General features: G+C 44.3%; 1 protein-coding gene across 1 annotated transcript in view; it reads left to right on the forward strand.

Moving 5' to 3' along the window:
- MYPN (myopalladin) overlaps nt 1-23,474 on the forward strand; it is a 2,138,596-nt gene that overhangs the window by 1,396,550 nt on the left and 718,572 nt on the right. The window contains exon 14 of the mRNA XM_078643205.1: nt 13,818-13,967. Coding sequence (XP_078499331.1) covers nt 13,818-13,967 — 150 coding nt within the window. The remainder of the gene's footprint in view (nt 1-13,817; nt 13,968-23,474) is intronic.

The raw sequence follows: 23,474 nt of genomic DNA on the forward strand, positions 1-23,474 counted from the left end.
TGCGGCCCGGCAAGCATATTACGACTTTCCTCTCTGCCGCGGTTTTCATGATCGTGAGTCTACTATGAAAAGAGTGGTGGAGAGGAAACAAAGGGCGTCCTACAGGCCCCCTCTTTCCTCTGCGCCTGGGGATGCATTCGGGGGGCATATGGTGTGACCCCTATCTGCATGCACCCCCAGTTCCTGCAGGGCATGGACTTGACAGTCCATACCCTGCAGGAACCTGAAATTGTGTTCCTGTTGCAGTGCCAGTTACGGCTTTCCTATGTGCCTTTAAACTGGCACCGCCATAGGCCAGCCGCTGCAGGACCGCCCAACCTGGATTCCAGTCAGAATCTGGTGGGCGGTCTTCTTATGGCTTTGTTGGTGCAGGATTGAGGTGCTGGCGTGGCGGCCCGCTCGCGCACTGCCAAAGTGATAATAAGGCCCTAAGACTTGATCCTCAATCATGGAAGGAAGAACTGATTTTGGGAACAAAGCTGGGATCCAGTATCAACGCAACTTTATCCTCAAAAATCCTTTAATGCGGATAGCAAAATTGAAGGAACTGCAGCTTAACTGTTATCAATGTTGTTGCGATTGCTACTAAGAATAAAACCTTAAGATTAAGATATTTTTCATCAACCTGATCTAAATGCTGATAAGGATTGTGAGAAGGTGGGTTGGTATATGCTGTCCCCTAGTTAGCTGGACACCTTGTACCAGGCCACACGACCCTTATGATGTATGAGGTTAAAGATAACCTTATTGAAAGCTATCCTAGTGGTAGCTATCGAGAGCAAGTAAAAAACAAGTGATTCCCTTGGTTGTCTAACTTTGCAATCAACAATATAGCACCTTCCTCGCTCAGATCTATTCCTATGGGCATGTAGAATTCATCTGACACTCTAATCATTCATTCAGCTGTTGAAAGTCCTTACTAGAAGTGAAACCACAAAAGCACTTACAATCTACAAAAGATAAATACGTAGCCAAGAGAAAGAATTCTCCTTATTTTATTTTTATATTTATAAAAACAGAGAACCACAAATAATTCTGATTTTGATCAGTTAGTCATACAGTTATTCTTGTATCAAAGTCCAGATTTCATCAGACTAGATGCAATACATCCATCAAATAAACATTCTGTATTCAGCAAATAGGCATTTTGTTTTCAACCATGTACAAAAAGAACATATTATATAAAAATTCACAAATATAAATTCATAAAAAATGTGTTGACGCGTTTCGGTGGATCCTGCTGTGCTCACCACCTTCCTGAGGACAGTTTAAAAACAATCTGTTGAGATGAATTCAAAAATAAAACATAATCACTAATTACTCTTGGCATTATGTGTTACAAGAAATACATTCTAAATACTCTCAATCGCTTTGATCTTAATAATAGCACTCCTTGGCATAATACACTATAGTACATCTTTCTAGGAGGCTTACATCTCTATACCTGTGCTTTTTATTTGTGGGTCCCACTTTTAGTTATAGTACCCTTCTCGCACTCATGCCTCCTCCCTTTTACTCGATATTCTCACCCACCATTCGATCACTTTCTCTCTTTAGCTTAAAATAATAATGAAAATGCAATCTACCATCTGTTCCCACATCCTTAGATACTACAGAGGTTGTTCACCACACAACTTATTGACAGCCTTAAACGCTCCACTTCTCACTTTTCGGTTTGGTAGCGTGAACTGTTCACATCAGCTATTACAATGAAATGCCTGGTGCGGGAGAAAAAAGGTCTACGTCATTATTAAAATTCCCATCATTCTTTAATTAAGTAGAGTAGTCCTAATGTTTTGTACTTACTCTAAACAGGGGAGATGTCTCCTCTACTGGTTTCACTGTCTTTATCTCACAGTGTGTGTTAAAAAGAGGTGATGATTCCCTCTCGACTACTAACAGTAGTCTGTAATACCTAGGCCAAGAAGGTGAAATTCGATAAATTCCCTAGGCTAGGGTCTTTGTATTTTACCAGGCATTACAGTCCCGCCTCAATCATTATTTTTACCAGATATCCTAACTTACCGCTTTATCTTCAATATAGGCACTTCTCATTTGCTCTCTGTGCTCTAACTTGATAGCTCCTGTTCCTCTGTGTTGGGGGTTATTCAATTATCCCACTTACAGGGTCCTGCAAATGGAAAGATTATATCTCACTATCTTGTAGGATAAGTCCATGGTGCAGTTATTAATTTTCGGGCTATCGTTCTATTGTCTCATCTGATTGCCCCAAATTGCTTACATCAATAAAGGCTCTTTACTGCTCTATTATTAACTGACATGTTATGTATACGGTGTTGTATTGTTACTCATTTATGTCCCAACACGAGTTGTTATCAGTTCCTCACTGTGCGCAGATTGTTTACTATGCCCTGCCGACATCTGACATCTGATACCATAGTTTTATATTGCCTGCGATTTCTCTTGATATTCTCTATTCGTTGGTTAAATTTATGGCTGACTTGCACGTATCCCCCATGGCTCTGATAACTCTTGACAACCCACTATGCCAAGAAGCAAATTCCCTCTCGTCGCGTTAGCGTTTTGTTTGACATTAGTATTCTAACCCTGGCGTCCTTTCCGTATTTATTTCATCATTTTATGTGGTTAGTACGGCCTCTTCTTTCAGGTACCCCAATAGCCCAGATATTACCTACTCTTGAGTCTTTGATGCCACAGTGCTGTATCGCTACACTACCCATCATTAGCACCCTTCATTCATTATAATGGGCCTTAATTGATTCACCCCTTACCTCGCGTTCTCGTATCATCAGCCGCGTAAGTTCTGGAGCAATAAAACACGGAGTCCTTACCTTTCCGCCTTTTTAACCCCAATCCCTGCCCCATTTCGAATCACTTCCGGATCACAGACGAGGTTGTCCCTTCCTGGATAGGGAGTTGCGGTGTGTTTCGCCACCATCTTAAGTCGGTTATCGTACGCCTTACTATCAGTAACAGGTCCTTTCAAGGCCACGCCGCCCTATATTACTACACAGGGGATTCCAGTCGATAAAGCGGCCATTATAAGCTAGTTGTCATTGCGGGCAATTCCATCATTCCTGCACTATACTTACCCCAACAATGATGTCTATTTGTGCAGAGCACAATAAATCGTGCTGTGGTTTTTAGCTAAACTTGCCTAAAATGACTGAATATTCGTTGTCTCCTATTACTTCTCACATTATTCCCTACTTTTACCTATCGAGAGTAGCCTTTTGGCTTAATCTTGAAAGATTGTAAAGCAGCTGGTTTTACCAGAAAATCACCTCCTAAATGGCTAAATGAAAGGGGAACCATGCAGTGCTTATATAAAAATATGTATTTATTAATATAACACTCTCTACTAGTCTCTATGTGAGACTAGGGCATAAAGCACACAATACTGAATCAATAGAACATTCGTAATTTGCAAAATACACAGCAGGCACCAGGGGGAGACCAAACCACATATTAAACAAATCGTATAACAACAACGACTTGACTAGAAACGGTGCCTAGAGCACATAGAATCGCTGGGACCCCAAGGAACCACCCAGTGGAGTGACACAGGGAGCCCACGGAGGACAGGTGCAGTGAGGAAACACAGGTGCGTGCTCCGTACAACTCTATGGGAATGTTGCGGTTGCAAATTTAAAGTTTAAGGACACTTCTAAGAGGACTTCGAGCAAACCCTTTGGAACATAGGAGGTTCTAAGGCCAACCCACCAGTGAGTACCTAGGTACCTGTGTTACCTATTCTAGAGGAGCCGGGTGCAAAGGTGTCAAGTGAAGTCAGAAACCTTCATCATTTTCAATGGAGAGCTGCGAAGAAGTACTGCTGCCAGGAATGCAAAGAGTGTCAAGTGGAATCCAAACCTGGATTCAAGGTGAGAGGAACTTGAAAGCAGAGGGGACAGAGCCTGGGTCACTTCAGGTGACATGGGGCTCGGTAGTCGAATGCCCACCGATGTCGGGTGCTGCAGGTGCAAAGAAGGGTTGCTTGACTCTGCAGCCACGGGGACCAGGAGACGTCGAGGATGGCCAAAGTCTGGAGGTGAGCTGTCCCTCAAAGGATGTCCAGAGCTAAGGGGTCGATTTCCGGCTGGAGCACCAACAAGCCTTGGCAACTGCAACCCATGCAGTCAGGGGAAACAGGTTACGGTGTAGACCAACAAAGTCCAGGGGACTCTCCAAGCAATGGAGGGTCAGGGCACATGTGAAGAAGCCAGGTAATCCCAAGAATTAACTAGGTGACCCTCGCTAGGACCCACAGGTCAACAGACCAGGGATCGCGAGGAGACCTCAAGCAAGTCTGAAAAGAACCAGCCCACAGGGCACTCGAAGAGTGGAGGCTGGAAATCTTCAGTGCAAATTCTGCTCGGGGTTGGGACTACATGGAGTCTAATGCACAGGCTCAAGAATTGTCACTAAGCACATGCAACTGCAAATGTACACAGTGCACAGGGGTTCAGGTTGCATGGGCCCCACGAGGGATAGTGGTCTCAGAATCACTGAGAGGGCAGATCGACTTCAGGAAACTTTGGGAACCTACCTCCTGTGTTGCTGAAATCTTCAGAGTCCTCAGGATTTTTGGAGAAGCAAACCAGTCAGATGCGTTTAGGTGCCTGCTTTTGCAGGGGAGCAACTCCTTTACTCCAAGGGAGATTTTTCAGTCGTCCAGCATCGTGCAGGCAGTCGAAGTACTTGGTTTCTTCTTAGCAGAATCTTGTCCAGGTAAAATCTAAAGTCCATTGGTCATGTAACCCACTTTATACTCATGGGAAGGGGTTGGAAAGATTATGTGGACCCTCCTAGGGGTGGAGCAGGACAGGGGGGTGGCTACACCTATGCCTTTGTCCAGTTTTGCACCAGTGCAGGAGCCAATAGCTTCCAGAACTGGTTTGAGCTGGACTATGCACAGGGACACCAAATGTGCCCCCGGTGCGGACTTTCTGGCACTCAGAGAGTACACCAAACAACAAGGAGGGGGACGGGTGGCCTATTTCCCACTCAAGACGGAGTGGGGAGGTCCAGCATAAGGAGGCCTCAAAGAACGTACTGCAAAAGTGGGATTATGCTGTTCCTCCATTAAGGTGCTGGTTGGAGTCCCAAGTGACATACAGCCGGATTCATGAAGCAAAATTGCGATCGCAATAGCTGCGAATTAGCTATTGCGATCGCAATTCACAGTAAAGCAATTCATCATGTCAAATCTTGCGTTTTTTTAAAATCGCAAAAAAATTTGTGAATTCGCTAAAAAAATTTGCAGAATCATGGAAGAACCCCATACCGAATCACAATTAGCGATAATACTTGGAATCTGCGAAATAGGTAGCGAAATCGCAAATTTTTCGCAAACGATATTCATGAAAAGTCGCAATTAGCGAAATAGCGGAAAATTGCTTTTTGCGTGGTGCAATTTAAGGAGAACCAAAAGCAGGTGGCAACCATTAAGGATTTTTTTTTTTTTTAAACCCTAACGAGCCACAGGTGCTGACCTGAACAAACCCACTTAAGGAAACAAAGTAGTAGCATGAGGACTCTCACAATGCCAGGACTTTACATGGTGGTTAGGCGGCGCAGGCTCCTGGCTGCAGCAAGTAACAGGCGAAGAATCCAGGAGGGAATATTCCGCTTGCGGGTCACCCTGCTCGGCCAAAGAAGGGAGCAAATTTACTCGAAGTACCGCCTGAATGGGCCAATGATCCTGAAGCTGATCCAGGACCTGGACCCCCTGATGCAGCACCCAACAAGGAGGACCAATGCTGTGCCCACACATGTACAGGTCCTGTGCTGCCTGCACCTACTGGCCTCCGGAAGCTTCCAGGGGATAGTCGCTGTTGCAGGGGGGATATCCCAGAGCACCATGTCCCGCTGCCTAAAGAGTTTCCTGGAGGCAATGCTGAGCCGCCTTCACCACTACATCTCATTCCCCACCACCCAACAGGACTTGAATGAGACCAAGGTACAATTCTACAACGTTGCCCAATTTCCACACGTCATCGGATGCATTGACTGTACGCACATCCACATCTGCCCACCAGCACAAACGGAGTATATGTACCGTAACCGGAAAAACTACCACTCCCTCAATATCCAACGTGTGCAACGCAAAGACGTACATCACCAACATAGTGGCACAATACCCGGGGAGCACACATGACTCCTTCATTTTCAGGCACAGCGGCATTCACACACGACTGGCCAGGGGAGAATTTGGCGAAAGACACCTACTAGGTAAGTACACATGCCCCCATTTAATATACACTGTGACCATGTAGCTGCGCAGAACATGCACTCACCCTCTGCTCCTTTCATGCAGGTGACAGCGCCTACGGTCTCCGTGAGTACCTACTCACCCCTTACCTCAACCCTGCAACACCACAGCAACGGCGTTATAATGCAGCACACATCCGCACTAGGAATTGCATTGAGAGGACATTTGGGCTATTGAAGAGCCGCTTCCGCATACTGCATAAGACTGGTGGGGCCCTCAAATACGATCCTGAGGTCTGCTTGTTGCCGTGTGTGCAATACTGCACAACATTGCTACCAAGCGCAGGATACCTGTTGAGATATCTGGCAGTGAGTCTGAAGGGGACAACTGCCCACCTCCACATGCGCGTCATGCACCTGGGGAAAATCCTGGTGAAGGACACAGACGACGCAACCAAATCACTAATAACGTTTTCTAGTCCCCCCACTCCCCTCACCCAACACTTCACTCATGCATGACAATTGAAATAATGACATGAGTCTGATGTACTGTTACTGAATAAATATTATTGTTGTTTTCACAATAATATTGCATATTTTCAAAAAAATACATTGGAGGTGTATTGCTTCATACATCTAATGTTTTGTTAGGGGGCATGCTTTTAGCATCAGCATGTCCCTGCATGATGAGTATAATGTCAATGGCGCCTCAGGCCGGAGGCTCCAATTCTCCTCTCCACATCTTCATCCTGATTTGCCCGTGATGACGCAGTGGGCCTGCTGCTGCGGCGGGGAACTCTGACTGGTGGCAAAGACAGGCTGCTGTGGCTAGATGTTCCCTCACTAGCCTCCTCCCCTCCTGCCTGGCCGTGGACAGTTGCCTGGAGTGCCTGAACTGCAGTGGTTGCCTTCTCGAGTGCCCGTGCCACGTCCTGGCAACATCGGACCATCTGAATTTGCATGGCCAATGATCTACGGGACATCTGGGAAGTTGCGTTGCCAATTATATAATTGGAGCGCGTGTACGCCGAGAGGCGTTTTAGGAGCTGGCGGTGGCAGCGCCGATTGAGGTCCCGCTGAGTGAGCATGGCCTCTGTGTTTGCCTCAACTGCTGTGGTCATGCGCTCCATCCGGTCGGACAGCTGGCCAACATTCCTGGCTGTATTGTGCAGCTGCAGATGTATTGCTGCAAGGTGTTGTGCTTGTTGCTGGTGGACGCGCAGCATGCGTCGCTCTATTGTGAGACCCGGCCAGGCACAGTCACCCCCTCCTGCCGGCGTGTGGTGTACTTTGGCGCCGCTCCCTGACCTGTCCGCTGGACTGGGTCGGCACAGTGGGTGTGCTTTGTGTTGGTGGCCTGGCGGCTGCTGGTGTTGCCATTGCCACTGGCATGGGTCTCCGAGTTGGCGGTTGTTGTGCGCCTGTTGTCGCAGGCGCTGCAGGTGGTGGTAGGGCTGCTGGCGCTGCAGGGGGTGGTAGGGCTGCTGGTGCTGCAGGTGGTTGTAAGGCTGCTGGCGCTGCAGGTGGTTGTACGGCTGCTGGCGCAGGTGCTTGCACTGATGGACCAGGCTGTGTGGATGGCTGTGCGTCACCCTCAGAATCCATAGAATTCTCCACAATTTGCAGCCCCTCACTGTCTCTGCTGGTATCTTCAGCGCCACCTGTGATATAAAGTGGACGTTGATTAATGAAATGTTTCTTGCACATGTAAGGCTGCTACATGCATGCTGGCTAGCATTCCCTGCCTGGCTGTTGGATTGACTCTATTAGGACATATCTGGCTGTATGGGGCTGAATGTAAATTGTGGTCAGACTACATGTCCCACAATGCAATAGGGATTTGCTGGTGTGCATGGGCTGCATGACTTGGGTTTCTAATGGGTAGCTCTAGGGTCATGGTCATTGTTAGGGGACAGGGTCGCTGTCGCATGGCACTTACCTTGGCTTTCTTGGGTGGGTTGGGAGGAGTCCAGCCGGGTTACCCCCACGCATGCCTCAGGTTGCAAGGTGTCCTCAACGAGGTCCTCCAATGGGGTGTTGGGAGGGACTGTTGGGTCTCCCCCTCCTGTTGCCACACGCTCACCCAGCCTCTCGGCGATCTTCTCCTTGGCACGACCTCGGAGGTCGTACCACCTCTTCTTGAGGTCGTCGATTGATCGCTGGGTGACTCCGACAGCATTGACTTTTGCGCGGATTCGCAACCAAATTCGCCATTTGTCGGCCTCTGGCACCCTCCTGGAGTCCTTCCCAAACAGTCTATCGTGATCTTTACTGACTCCCTCAATAAGATGTTCTAGCTCCTGTTCAGAGAATTTAAGTTTTCTTTTTCTCCCAGTGGAACTGCTCCCTGCTACTTCCTGTGACATTGCTGCAGTGGGGTGTATCCTGTATCACAGCTGGAGGTGTTGTAGAGTGGAGCTCTGGGCACTGCTGCTTCCAAATCAGCCTCAGTATTCAGAATGAGGGAGGGAACTGCCTGCTTCCTGGTTGTGATGTCATCACTGTGTTCGAAATGCGACTTCCCGTTTTTGCGATCTCGCTATTAGCGAGATCGCTATTTGAGATTTCGCTAATAGCGAGACCGCAATTTCAACACGGAAAATTTCCAATTTAGCGATTTGTCTGCGATTTAATGTAACTCGCAATCGGCTTTTGCGGCCGATTGCGAATCGCTATATATTATCGCATAATTTCATGAATCCCATTCTGTGAATTCTCGATTCGGTATTTCTCGCAATTAAGAATTCGCAGATTAGGGCCTTCATGAATCTGGGGGTTAGTCCCACAAAAGAGGGCAAAGGTGGGGATCCATATGTTGGATCATAATGCCCTCACACACCCTTTCCATTTTCATGCTTCATCATCTGGGCTGCTCCTCGTTGGGTCGGCGGTGCAATACCCAATGGGCTCCCTAAAAAGGGGCTCTTTGTCAGAGATCTTCTATCCAACTGTGGTGTGATGAATTGCGGATATGGGGCCAGGACTGTGTAGACGCAGTGTAGTGATATAAAATAGGACTGGGAGTACCTAGAAGGGCAAATTTTATTCTGGGAGTCTCCTGTCCTAATTAAAAACAGTGTACAAGGCACTCGCCCTAGGGATTTCTTCGTGTGGTGGTGTCCTTGTTAGAACGTGTGGGTCAACATGTTTCTCGCTACCGGTTAAATAACCCTGCGATTCTTCAGGATCTTGGAAAAAAGCTATCTACAATTGTGGTAAGTGGCCTACGTAATTGCGCCAAATTACCTTTAAACCTGCCTGGATCTACCTGTTGTGGGAGACAAAAGCGTTAAAGGAAATATTTGCGATATTGTAATTAATCACATGTACAAGCATTGTCTCATAGTCACTCCAGAGCATACTAATTACAAACGTGTGTGAACGCAGAGGGGCGTTTGGAGGACAGTTTAAAAATGGCAAGAGGTTTGAAAACAACAGTGGTGATTGTCCACAGTGAGCTATGGTGACTATTGCCACTGTAGAAGAACAACATTTGTAGAAGAAATACCTTAGGGAAGAACTCACCCAATAGTTATGGTCCCCAGGCTTCAACAGTGCCCGGTGGAATCACGCACAAGGCATTTCTCCTGTGTGTGATGAACTGATGTTGGGGAGATAAAAAAAATAATATGTAAAACCCTTGCAATCGGCACCTTATTTGAGCGGCAACTCATCAAACCCCCAAGAAGCGTCTGGCTGTCAAAACAAAGGTCTATGATACTGTAGTGCTAATGAACCTAATTAGCATTATATAACTGACACAATACATTATATTCCCTTTTGGCCTAACAGAGTTGTAAGCTTGTAAGCATTAGCAGCGTTATGGCAAAGAATGAGCTAAACTGTGTTTGGAATTGAAATTATGCTGGCAGAAAGTTGCGTGGGGAGGCTGCTTCGGTGGCAACCATTAGCAAAGTACCTAACAATCCCACACACTGTTACCCCTTTGGCCTAACGGAGTTATAGGCTAGTATGTAATAGCGGTGGTATGGCAAAGCATGAGCTTTACTGCGTTAGGAATGAGAACTCCATCGGCAGAAAGTTGTGTGAAGCGGCTGTTTCGGCGGCAACCGTTAACAAAGTACCTTAGGGGCAATAACAGCGGTAAGGCAAATGCAGAGATTTGATGAGTATAGAAAAGAAAAACATTACAGTTTTAGATGGAAATGTAGCTAACATAAAGGGAAATAGAATAGAACTAGAAGCATCAGATGAGTAAGAAATACATCACACAATAACACATAATAACACAGATCTAAATGTCTTTACAAAACTATTATTTGAATATTTAGATACTATGGAAATTAGTGATTGTTATGTATGCATGAAATATCCAGCTTCAGTAGCAGAATGAGTCACATATCACTATTTACCGTTAACTTATGGTATATCATGTAGTATACTAACAAGTCTGTTCTATAGAACAGGAAAATTGCAGTATTATTATTCAAACTTAGATGTGATATTTTCAGAAGTTCCTGTTAGAAAGAATATGAATCCAGTACTCACTAGTCTAGCTGCACAGTTTATGGGTGAATTTTTCTTAGCACAAAATGCAATAGATATAGCAGAAGCTTACAAACATAATCTAACATGTTTACGAAAAGAAGAAGAAAATATATTTTTGAATTTAGTAGAGGACAGGAGACAAGATTTCCTGAAGAAAGCCAAAGAAAAGAAACCCCAAATTCCATCAGTGGTGGAGAAAGGACATTTTTACACACCTGGCAAGGCTCAGGCTGCAATGGCACTAGATTTTGAAAAGAAGGAGAAGATGTGTCTCCACAGGTTGAAAACTGACTATAACAATGTATTTATTAGTTCCAGTGATTGTGAACATAATTTCTTGATTATTGGAGGATGGGAACTAAAAGGAGGAACAGATCCAGGATTTCCTGGAATGTATCATATATGTGGGAATAAAGTTTATTTTAAGCTACCTGAAAAGTGGTATGGGAGTTGCTATTTAGGAATAGTATTTCCTAAAGTTTACCATGTAAAAAGAATCACTGGAAGCAATGAAAGCAATACTGAACTATTACGTAGTAAAAGAGCTAGTTTTGCAGAAATAGTAGAAGATATATTCAGTGCATTGATACATTCAGTGGGAGTGATTCTAAATACACAAATAATTTGTAAATTTTCAACAGTAGTTGATCGCTTATCGACTGACACTGCTAGAGGGTTTCTAATGAATAATACTGAAATGGTTGATATCAGATCTATGGTTTTGCAAAATAGACTTGCCCTTAATGTATTATTAGCAAAAGAGGGTGGAGTCTGTAAAATGATGAAAGCGCAACATTGTTGCACTTACATACCTGGCAAAAGTATAGAAATTGGGAAATATATTAAGAATATTACTAATTTGGAAGAAGAATTAAAATCACTGGAAGTTGATAATGTATGGAAAAGACTAATGAATAGTTTAAACTCAATAGGGTCTTGGTTTACTAGTTTTGGTAAAGGAGTAATAGCTCAAATAATATCACCTATACTTGGAATAACATTGACATGTTTATGCTATTGGTTTGGTGCAAATGCATTAGAAGGAGAAGAAATTATGGGATAAATAAGCAGGGAAAGAGAAGAAAATATGAAGGAATTAGGCTTGAAGAACTAAAAGGTGAATTATATAAGAAAATGAAGGACATGGAAGGGAAAGAAGAAATAGAAATGGACAAATTAGAGAAAGGAATGAACATATGCTCAAGTTGACTTTTGATTTGGGTATAGGTAGTTGTTGATGGCATAAATGCCCTCAGAGAGGGAATTGATGGAGCAAGGATTTGCACATAAGCAACTTGCTGGATGAATCCTCTTGTATAATTATAATAAAGTACTAATACGTGTTTGTTATACTAATTTACATGAAATCCGTACACAATGTAGAAGCAGGGGAAGCGTGCCTATGTGTTTACTAACAAGTAACTGGAATGAGACTAAAATGGCAGCTGAAAAATGACAGAAATGAATTGCGCATGTGCCAACTGCATGATGTCATAATGCATGGAGGGAAAGCTTTGCTTCTGCGCACTAATGTCCAAAATGGCCACTTTAGAACTCACATGCTAAGCATCTGCTTTGCTTAAAACTAAACTGTGTTTTATACTAAGTGCTAATGCATAAAGAATTATTTTGATTAAATGGGATTAGAGTAGACATACGTGGTATACAGTGAAACCATTTTATTTGTATCTAACATCTTGTCTTTTTGACTTCTCTGTTAGTTCGTAATCGGGCCTAAAATTGAGAGACGAGAATAAACCCATGTGGCTAAAGCACGCAGTTGCAGTAGAAAGCAACCCTGGAGTAGTGATCACAAGTCCTGGAACCTGATCTTTTCTCATAGGCAGAAATATGACTGAACATTTTGAAGACTCAATGAACAAATATATAAATGATATACAATGTTGAAATTAGTATGATAAACGGGTGGGAATAAAGCTTGGGTGAAACAAATTAAATGGGCGGGAACATAAGACAATGCTCCTAAGAAAAGTAATAAACTTAGTATGGTGTGACGATCATCCCCTTGGCTTGTCCAATCAGAATACACAATTTACGCGAGTTGAAACATTTGAAACATTTGGGGGTGGAACATACCACCAAAAGGTATAATTGGGATGAAGTAGCCTAATCGCTGCCAGAACGCTGCAAGATAGAGGTGCTGCCTGATTGCTGGTCAATCCACTTGAAAGCAGACTTAGAATTTTTCAAATAAAACTTAGGACGAGATTGCGGAAGAGGACCGAGGAGGCGAGGGAAGTAGGAATGAGATGCGGAAGATAGTCGAGGAGGCAAACTAGTATCAGAGAGGGGTTTGACGCTGGTGTTAAATCCAGAAGAGGTGACCCGTTCTGTCTTAATCCTGTCCTGAATCTGTTACCTGATATTGCGTGAGGTTCAAACTCTTGGCTAGAGAGGTCTGATCTCACACCACTCTAGGTAAATATAAATGTGTAATGTGTCAATGTGCCTTTTCTCACTGTCCTCTCTTCTTGAGGTACTCGTCTTTAAAATGTATAGTCTAATTTAGGCAACTGAACCTTACCTTTTCAGAATGATGGAGTTAACACTATAATTTGTACTTGATTCACTAAATATTTGAGATAAAATTTAAACTTAAACTGAGTCTGTGGTTATTCAATTAAATAAATAGGTAAATGTTTAATGTTGTTAATTACCAACTCTTACTCAACTAAAACAGATCCATGAGTAAGGAAGGGATTAGAAATACATAAGTTCAAATTCTTTAGGCAAAACGGACATATATTAAAGCCCCAAAATTGATCTCCAGCAGGGTTTTCATCAACCGGATACTGTAAGTGAGAGAGGTTTATGGGCCCGAATGTGTGTATTTTAGTGATACTTGTCCACAGGTTGGTGTCCCGCTGGATCACCTGTAGTGTTTCTCTAAGAATGTCGTCTTGGAACTATACAGATTGGGTTGTGACATAACACTACATTAGACAGTGATGCTTTGGACACTAGTCTTAAATGTGAAATATCTTCATAAAACGTTTCATTTGGAGGGTACATTGCCAAATGTGTAAGCGTAAACATATATGAAATAAGCAGTAATATTGACTCAGTGGTAATTTTATGTTTGATTCTTGCAGGTATACTGGTTTAAAGATGGAACACAGATTTCAAAGAAAAATGCACGCTATAAAATGAAAAGAGGGACTGATGGAACTTGTTCACTGCACATCGAAATTGCCACAAATGATGATGATGGAAATTACACAATTATGGCTGCAAATCCCCAAGTAAGAATATTTTGCATATATTTTTATTTGTTCACTTTTTCTTAATCACATTTATGAATCACGCATCCGTGCACACATGTCGTAATAACCCATAGCACAGTTATATAATGTTCATAAGACACATACAAAACTGAAGCCAATATCCATGAAAACACTACTTAAATTTAAATATCCATCCCTATTTGAGCTAATCTGAGGTGTTTTCGGAAAGCCCACAATGTTCCTGTTTCAGAAATGTGAGCAGGTAAGGTTTTCCAAAGTTTTGCTGCAGCGTAGGAGAAAGAACGTCTGCCCCATTTTGCTTTTTAGGGACCACGACCTTCCTACTAGTTACTGCTTTTGTGCAAATATCACTGAAAAGACGACCGAATAGGTTGCGGTCCCTTTTGGTGCCGTTTCGGCAAACTTGTGCATAGCACTTTACAAATCACTTGCTTCCTTTCTGGAAGCAAGTGAAGGGCCCGAAGGCCTTCTGCTCATGAAAAATTATTTGGAGCGCCTAAAATAAGATGGCAGTGGCATTTTGAAAAACCTGAAGCTTATTCAATAACGGATTATTTATTGCTAGTCAGATATAAGGCATTGCTGTAGTCAAAAGGAAAAGTAATCATAGCCCCTGCCCTGCCGCCGATTTACAAAACTCTGCCTGGACAATGGGGAAGATCTTTTTCAAAGATTTAATAATGTAGAAACAAGTACTGGTAATGTGGTTAACCTGCAGATTAAAAGTCAGAAAATTACCAAAAAGAATGCCACGGTTTTTGGCGCACTCCACTTGGGTGGGTAAGAGACAACACGATTTGGGCCACCAAAGATCAGAGCAGATGGTCTGCTGAGCCGCCAAAACCAGGACCTCGGTTTAGTCCACATTCAACTTCAGAAAGTTGTCTATCATCCAGATTTTATTACTGCCATGCAGATCTTAAATCTATCTGCCACCAGAGGTATGCTGTCAGTTATTGACATGATGATTTGCATGTAAGCAGCATACGACAAAAGCTAAAATCTAAAAGGGCGCACCATGGTAGCTAGAGGAGAGAAATGTAGAGATTTGAAATGGAAAGACTGAGTAGGAGCCCTGAGACAGGTGGCTGGTGGCTCACTGGACTTATACCTCCACCTCAGAGGCCTGCGTTCAACCTCATGGTCGCAGGTTAAAATCCCGGCCTGTCCACTCACCCTTTCATCCATCTGAGGTCAATAAAAGGAGTACCATTGAGTTGGGTAACAATAAACATCTGTTATTCAGCGCCAGGATACCCTTCTTGGTAAACGTGTGCTTCACAAATACAGATGTTAGGTTAGGCACTCCAGAAGGAAGGCTGAAAGCCTTAGCCCTATACTGTTCACAGATGACAACTTGTACCCTATCTATGAGAAAGGAGTGTGGAAGATGGAGGGCCTTGGAACCCAGCACCAGGTGCTCTAAGCAGTGGACCTTATGCTTAGAAGAGACTATATCGAAGGCTGCGATAGTTCCAGCATGCGCAGAATAGGGGCTCCACCCTTGGCCACCTGGCCTCTGGTGTAGAATGCTGCCACTACTAGCATTGTTTCAGTGCTGTACCCACTCCTGAACCCAGTCTGAGATAAATCCAGGAGATCATGGAATCAATTAATTTCATCAGTTCCTGATTAATGTATTTCTCCAAATATTTGGCAGGGCGAGGCAATACAGAAATTGGACAAAAAAGTTTGAAGTCCTCCAAATCTAAATTGGGTTTCGTCAGCTGAGGAATGACAATGGCTTCTTTTCAGGACCTGAGACAGTAACGGTCTTCGGAGGTAACAGCGGTAGGGTGGTGGGGCCGGGTGGGCCCGGGTGGGGCGGATTCCGACAGTCAATGAAATCATTTATTTAATTCTCCCTTGGCATCGTCTGTCAACCCCCCCCACCCAGATCCACCACTGTTACCTGCATGGACCACGGCTGTCCTGAGATAAACTTTCACTTCCAGTACCTGATTAAAGGTCCTAGCCAAATGCTCAGCAATTGAAACAGGAGCGAGATGAATACTTTTTGAGGGACAGGGCTCAAGAGGGGAGACAGATTTAATGGCCATCAGGGGTTCCTTAACTTGAGGTACAGAGATCAGAGCAAAGACAGATAGCAACGGAAGATGTCTCAGAGAGGGGGAGTGAAAAATAGTAGTCGGACACTCTTGAACACTGGAGTGATCAAACTCTGAGTATGTGTTTAAGATGATGTCTCTGAAAAATTAGCTAAATCATTGCAGAAAGCTTATGAAGTATTCACGTGTTGCTGAGAGGGCGGGTTGAAGAGGCACTAAATAAATTTACACAATTTCATTAGAAGAGTTTTTGGCTGATGTTATTTTCTCCTTATAAAAAGCAAATTTGGCCTTGAAGATGTACTGCTTATACATTGTAGTAGGACTTTGTGCTTGCTTTTCTGGTCCGGATTTATGGGCCATTAGCGCTCCTGTCTGTGGCAGAGCCACTTAAGATTTTTAAGTTGCTCCAAAACCAAGGGAGCAGAAGATGTATTTCTAGTAATTTTCTTGACTTTCAAAGGAGTGACAATCTTTATAGCTGCCACCACCCAACTGGAGAAGTCCTCTGCAGGGTGGCCAGATAAAAGGTCTATGTGCAATGATGTGATGTTAAGAGCACTTTGCATGTCCTCGAGAGTGATCTTACTCCAGTTCTACCAGATTGAAGCCTACTATTCACGTGGACAGTGCCTATCAATGGATACAGAGAGGTGCCCACAAAAGCAAACATCCAATTATCGGACCAGCTGAGAGTAATTTTGTCCAGATTCCGTTGGAGTTGGTGAAAATTCCGTCAAGAGTATGGCTGGCACTATGATTAGGAGAGTGAGCAAACTGGGAAAAACCCAGATTGGCCAGGAGCTCGGAAATTTAAAATTACCTAAGATCGTGAAATTAGAATGGGCTAAAATAGGTTCCAAGAGATGGTTCCAAGAAGATAGAAAACCACCGCATGAACAAGGTGGGCAGTAGACCAATAGTCCAGAAAAAGTCAAATTGACATGGACTTGTAATCTTAAAGATGCCACTTTGCATTAACCATGCAATTGAGTTGCTGAGGTTCAAGAATGCAATAAAAAAAGTTCCTGAAAATTATAGCCAGCCCCCCACCCATCCTAAAGTGGTGGTGTAATATAGCAATCAGATACCTCATAGGAACTGCTTCAGCGAGGTCTGGCCCTAGTCTTCTCTTGCCATGTCTCTGTAATAAAGAGACAATCTAGTTCCATGGACTGAACCACGCCCATGACTTTGCATTTATGTTTGATTAGTGAGTGTGCATTAATTAAGGCACATTCAATCTCAATTTTACTATCTAGGCTGCTTTTTTTAAAGTCTGAGATGACCTTAGCAGAGAGAGTGGGAGAAGCAGGGAATCCTATGGGGATTTTGTGGAAAGCACAGTGGGGGCAGGTGGGCTCTGTCAGACACCACCTTTAGAAGCTGAGCTATTTACTGAGCATAGCAGCATGTGCAAGCAGCCATTTGGGACACACTGCCTAACTGAAGGAGAGCACCCCTTTTGGGTTAGAACTCCCCCCTTGTAATATCTACGTTTCCCGCTAAAGTTTTGCATTTCTTCTTTTATTTCCTTGTATGGCGCATACACCGCTTTTTGGAGTTGTGGGGCTCCTCCTTAGAAGCACCATCTTAGTTGCACCTGAGAGTACGTTTTAGATATTTTATTTAGTTTTAGAGTTTATGTTGTCACTGTTGTTTTAGTTTGTATTTTATAGTAGGTGGGAGTTGCTGGACTCCAGGTCACTCTTTCGGTCCCCCGCCTGCTTTTTCGAACTTGTCTCATCCCGGCTAGCTATGCCCCCTTTATAGGCTGGACTATCTACTCAGCATGACAGTGCATCTGCGCAGCTGGCATATCAAAGGCGTGCTGAAAGCAAGCCCATCTCTCCTATCCGCTCCCAGTCTGCACAATGTGCCAGGGATGCTGCCAGGTGTGGGCCAGAGCTGACAGCTCTTTGCCATTAATGTATTCTGTAGGTCAACTATTCGATCTTCGATCCAAAGGAAAGAGTGAAGGGTGCCATTTTATTAATGTAATGAGAGGTTTCTTCACCTCTCTTGCTTCTTTCTGCACCCCTGTGCCCTCTTTCTGCACCTCTGTTGCCTGTTTCTGCACCTCTGTTGCCTCTTTTTGCACTTCCTTTGCCTCTTTCTGCATTTCTGTTGCTTCTTTCTCCACTTCTGTTGCCTCTTTCTGCACCCCTCTTGCCATTTACTGCACCTCTATTGCTTCTTTCTGCACTCCTCCGGCCTCTTTCTGCACCACTTGTGCCACTTTATGCACCCTTCTTCCCTCTTTCTGCACCTCTCTTGCCTCTTTCTATACCTCTTTCCCCTTTCTGCACCCCTTTTCCCTCTTTCTGTACCCCTCTTGCCTCATTCTGCACTTCACTTGCCTCTTTCTGCATCACTATTGCTTCTTTCTGTACTTCTCTTGCCTCTCACGGCACCCCTCTTGCCTCCTTCTGTACCTCTGTTGCTTCTTTCTGCACTTTTCTTCCCTCTTTCTGCACCTCTCTAGCCTCTTTCTACACCCATCTTCCCTCTTTTTGCACCCATCTTGCCTCTTTCTGCACCTCTGTGAAGTCTTTCTGTACTTCGCTTGCCTCTTTCTGCACCCGTTGCTTTTTTTGCATTTCTCTTCCCTCTTTCTGCATTTCTCTTGCTTCTTTCTGCACTTTTCTAGCATCTTACTACATTTCTGTTTCTTCTTTCTACAATTCTCTTGCTACTTTCTGCACTTTCTTGCTTCTTACTGCACCCCTGCTGTCTCTTTCTGCACCCTCTTCCTGCACCTCTCATGCATCTTTCAGCACCACTCTTGCCTCTTTCTGTACTTCTCTTGCCTCTTTCTACACCTCTGTTGCTTCTTTCTGAACTTCTGTTCCTTCATTCTACACCCCCCTTGCCTCTTCCTGTATCCCCTTTCCCTCTTTCTGCACCTCTGTTGCTTCTTTCTGCATTCCTCTTACCTCTTTCTGCACCTCTGTTGCGTCTTTCTGCACATTTCTTGTTTCTTTCTACACCTCTTGCTTATTTCTGCACCCCTCTTATCTCTTTCTCCATCCCTCTCCTATCTTTTTGTACCTCTTTTGCCTCTTTCTGCACCTTTTTTGCTTCTTTCTATACTTCTCTTGCTTCTTCCTGTACTTCTCTTTCTTCATTCTGTACCCCTCTTGCCTCTTTCTGTACCCCTCCAGCCTCTCTGCACCCCTTTCCCCTCTTTCTGTATCTCTCTTGTTTGTTCCAACACCTCTTTTGCCTTTTTCTGCACCTCTCTTGCCGCCTCTTTCTGCAACTCACTTACCTCTTTCTGCACTTCTCTTGCATCTTTCTGCACCGCACTTTCTTCTTTCTGCACCACTCTTGCCTCTTTCTGCACTTCTCTTGCCTTTTTGTGTACTCCACTCTCTTCTTTCAGCACCTCTCTTTCCTCTTTCTATCCTTCTCATGCATCTTTCTTCACTTCTCTTGTTTCTTCCTGTACTTCTCTTGCCTCTTTCTGCACCTCTCTTGCCTTTTTCTGCACTTCTCTTGGGTCTTTATGCATCTCTGTTGCTTATTTCTGCATTTCTCTTCTATCTTTCTGCCCCGCCCTTGCCTCTTCCTGTATCCCCTTTCCCTCTTTCTGCACCTCTGTTGCTTCTTTCTGCACTCCTCTTGCCTCTTTTTGCACCTCTGTTGTGTCTATCTGCACATCTATTGTTTCTTTCTACACCTCTCTTGCTTATTTCTGCACCCCTCTTACCTCTTTCTCCATCCCTCTTCTATCTTTATGTACCACTTTTGCCTCTTTCTGCACCTTTTTTGCCTCTTTCTGCACTTCTCTCGCTTCTTCCTGATCTTCGCTTTTTTCTTTCTGTACCCCTCCAGCCTCTCTGCACCCCTTTCCCCTCTTTCTGTACCTCTCTTGTTTGTCCCAACACCTCGTTTGCCTCTTTCTGCACTTCTCTTGCCTCTTTCTGTACCTCTCTTGCCGCCTCTTTCTGTACCTCACTTGCCTCTTTCTGCACTTCTCTTGCATCTTTCTGCACCGCACTTTCTTCTTTCTGCACTGCTCTTGCCTCTTTCTGCACTTCTCTTGCCTTTTTGTGTACTTCACTCTCTTCTTTCTGCACCTCTCTTGCCTCTTTCTATCCTTCTCATGCATCTTTCTTCACTTCTCTTGTTTCTTGCTGTACTTCTCTTGCATCTTTCTGCATCTCTCTTGCCTCTTTCTGCACTTCTCTTGGGTCTTTCTGCACCTCTGTTGCTTATTTCTGCATTTCTATTTTATCTTTCTGCCCCGCTCTTGCCTCTTTCTGCACCTCTGTTGCTTCTTCCTGTACTTCTCTTGCTTCTTTTTGTACATCTTGCTTCTTTCTGCACCACTGTAGCCTCTTTCTGTACCCCTCCAGCCTTTTTCTGAACCCCTTTTCACTCTTTCTGCACCACGCGTGCCTCTTTCTACACACCTCTTGCCTCTTTCTGCATCACAGTTGAGTCTTTCTACACTTTTCTTGCTTCTTTCTGCACCTCTACTGCTTCTATCTGTACCTCTCTTGCTTCTTTCTGTACCCTTGTACCTCTTTCTGCATATTTCTTCCCTTTTTCTGCACCTCTCGTGCCTCTTTCTGCACCTCTCTTGCCTTCTTCTGTAGTTCTCTTACATCTTTCCAAACCTCTTTTCCCTCTTTATGTACTTCTCTTGCATCTTTTTACAACTCACTGTCTTCTTTCTGTACCTCTCTTGCCTCTTTCTGCACTTCTCTTGCCTTTTTATGCATCTCACTCTCCTTGCTGCACCTCTCTTGCTTGTTCCAACAACTCTCTTGCCTCTTTCTGCACTTCTCTTTTTTCTTTCTGTACCCCTCCAGCCTCTCTGCACCCCTTTCCCCTCTTTCTGTACCTCTCTTGTTTGTCCCAACACCTCTTTTGTCTCTTTCTGCACTTCTCTTGCCTCTTTCTGTACCTCTCTTGCCGCCTCTTTCTGTACCTCACTTGCCTCTTTCTGCACTTCTCTTGCATCTTTCTGCACCGCACTTTCTTCTTTCTGCACTGCTCTTGCCTCTTTCTGTACTTCTCTTGCCTTTTTGTGTACTTCACTCTCTTCTTTCTGTACCTCTCTTGCCTCTTTCTATCGTTCTCATGCATCTTTCTTCACTTCTCTTGTTTCTTGCTGTACTTCTCTTGCCTCTTTCTGCACCTCTCTTGCCTCTTTCTGCACTTCTCTTGGGTCTTTCTGCACCTCTGTTGCTTATTTCTACATTTCTATTTTATCTTTCTGCCCGCTCTTGCCTCTTTCTGCACCTCTGTTGCTTCTTCCTGTACTTCTCTTGCTTCTTTTTGTACCTCTTGCTTCTTTCTGCACCACTGTAGCCTCTTTCTGTACCCCTCCAGCCTTTTTCTGGAACCCTTTTCACTCTTTCTGCTCCACGCGTGCCTCTTTCTACACACCTCTTGCCTCTTTCTGCATCACAGTTGAGTCTTTCTACACTTTTCTTGCTTCTTTCTGCACCTCTACTGCTTCTTTCTGTACCTCCCTTGCTTCTTTCTGTACCCTCTTACCTCTTTCTGCATAATTCTTCCCTTTTTCTGCACCTCTCGTGCCTCTTTCTGCACCTCTCTTGCCTTCTTCTGTAGTTCTCTTACATCTTTCCAAACCTCTTTTCCCTCTTTATGTACTTCTCTTGCATCTTTTTACAACTCACTGTCTTCTTTCTGTACCTCTCTTGCCTCTTTCTGCACTTCTCTTGCCTTTTTGTGCATCTCACTCTCCTTGCTGCACCTCTCTTGCCTTTTGCTGTACTTCTCTTTCATCTTTCTTCACTTCTCTGGTTTCTTCCTGTACTTCTCTTGCCTCTTTCTGCTTCCCTCTTGCCTCTTTCTGCACTCATCCAGCCTCTTTCTGCACCCCTTTCCCCTCTTTCTGCACCTCTCTTGCTTGTTCCAACAACTCTTTTGCCTCTTTCTGCACTTCTCTCACCTCTTTCTCGACCTCTCTTGCCTCTTTCTGTACCTTACTTGCATCTTTCTTCACCCCATTCTCTTCTTTCTGTTCCTCCCTTGCCTCTTTCTGCATTTTTCTTGCCTTTTTGTGTATCTCACTCTCCTTTCTGCACCTCTCTTGCCTCTTTCTGAACTTCTCTTGTTTCTTCCTGTACTTCTCTTGCCTCTTTCTGCTTCCCTCTTGCCTCTTTCTGCACCCCTCCAGCTTCTTTCTGCACCCCTTTCCCCTCTTTCTGCACCTCTCTTGCTTGTTCCAACAACTCTCTTGCCTCTTTCTGCACTTCTCTTTTTTCTTTCTGTACCCCTACAGGCTCTCTGCACCCCTTCCCCTCTTTCTGTACCTCTCTTGTTTGTCCCAACACCTCTTTTGCCTCTTTCTGCACTCCTCTTGCCTCTTTCTGTACCTCTCTTGCCGCCTCTTTCTGTACCTCACTTGCCTCTTTCTGCACTTCTCTTGCATCTTTCTGCACCGCACTTTCTTCTTTCTGCACTGCTCTCGCCTCTTTCTGCACTTCTCTTGCCTTTTTGTGTACTTCACTCTCTTCTTTCTGCACATCTCTTGCCTCTTTCTATCCTTCTCATGCATCTTTCTTCACTTCTCTTGTTTCTTGCTGTACTTCTCTCGCCTCTTTCTGCACCTCTCTTGCCTCTTTCTGCACTTCTCTTGGGTCTTTCTGCACCTCTGTTGCTTATTTCTGCATTTCTATTTAATCTTTCTGCCCCGCTCTTGCCTCTTTCTGTACCTCTGTTGCTTCTTCCTGTACTTCTCTTGCTTCTTTTTGTACCTCTTGCTTCTTTCTGCACCACTGTAGCCTCTTTCTGTACCCCTCCAGCCTTTTTCTGGAACCCTTTTCACTCTTTCTGCTCCACGCGTGCCTCTTTCTACACACCTCTTACCTCTTTCTGCATCACAGTTGAGTCTTTCTACACTTTTCTTGCTTCTTTCTGCACCTCTACTGCTTCTTTCTGTACCTCTCTTGCTTCTTTGTGTACCCTCTTACCTCTTTCTGCATATTTCTTCCCTTTTTATGCACCTCTCGTGCTTCTTTCTGCACCTCTCTTGCCTTCTTCTGTAGTTCTCTTACATCTTTCCAAATCTCTTTTCCCTCTTTATGTACTTCTCTTGCGTCTTTTTACAACTCACTGTCTTCTTTCTGCACCTCTCTTGCCTCTTTCTGCACTTCTCTTGCCTTTTTGTGCATCTCACTCTCCTTGCTGCACCTCTCTTGCCTCTTGCTGTACTTCTCTTTCATCTTTCTACACTTCTCTGGTTTCTTCCTGTACTTCTCTTGCCTCTTTCTGCTTCCCTCTTGCCTCTTTCTGCACTCATCCAGCCTCTTTCTGCACCCCTTTCCCCTCTTTCTGCACCTCTCTTGCTTGTTCCAACAACTCTTTTGCCTCTTTCTGCACTTCTCTTGTAGTGTAGCTCCTATCATCCCAATAGGCTCTGCGCATTGGAATAATACCTACAGCAGTAAAGGCC

This window comes from Lissotriton helveticus, chromosome 5_1 (genome assembly GCF_964261635.1).
Source record: "Lissotriton helveticus chromosome 5_1, aLisHel1.1, whole genome shotgun sequence".
Lineage (NCBI taxonomy): Eukaryota > Metazoa > Chordata > Amphibia > Caudata > Salamandridae > Lissotriton > Lissotriton helveticus.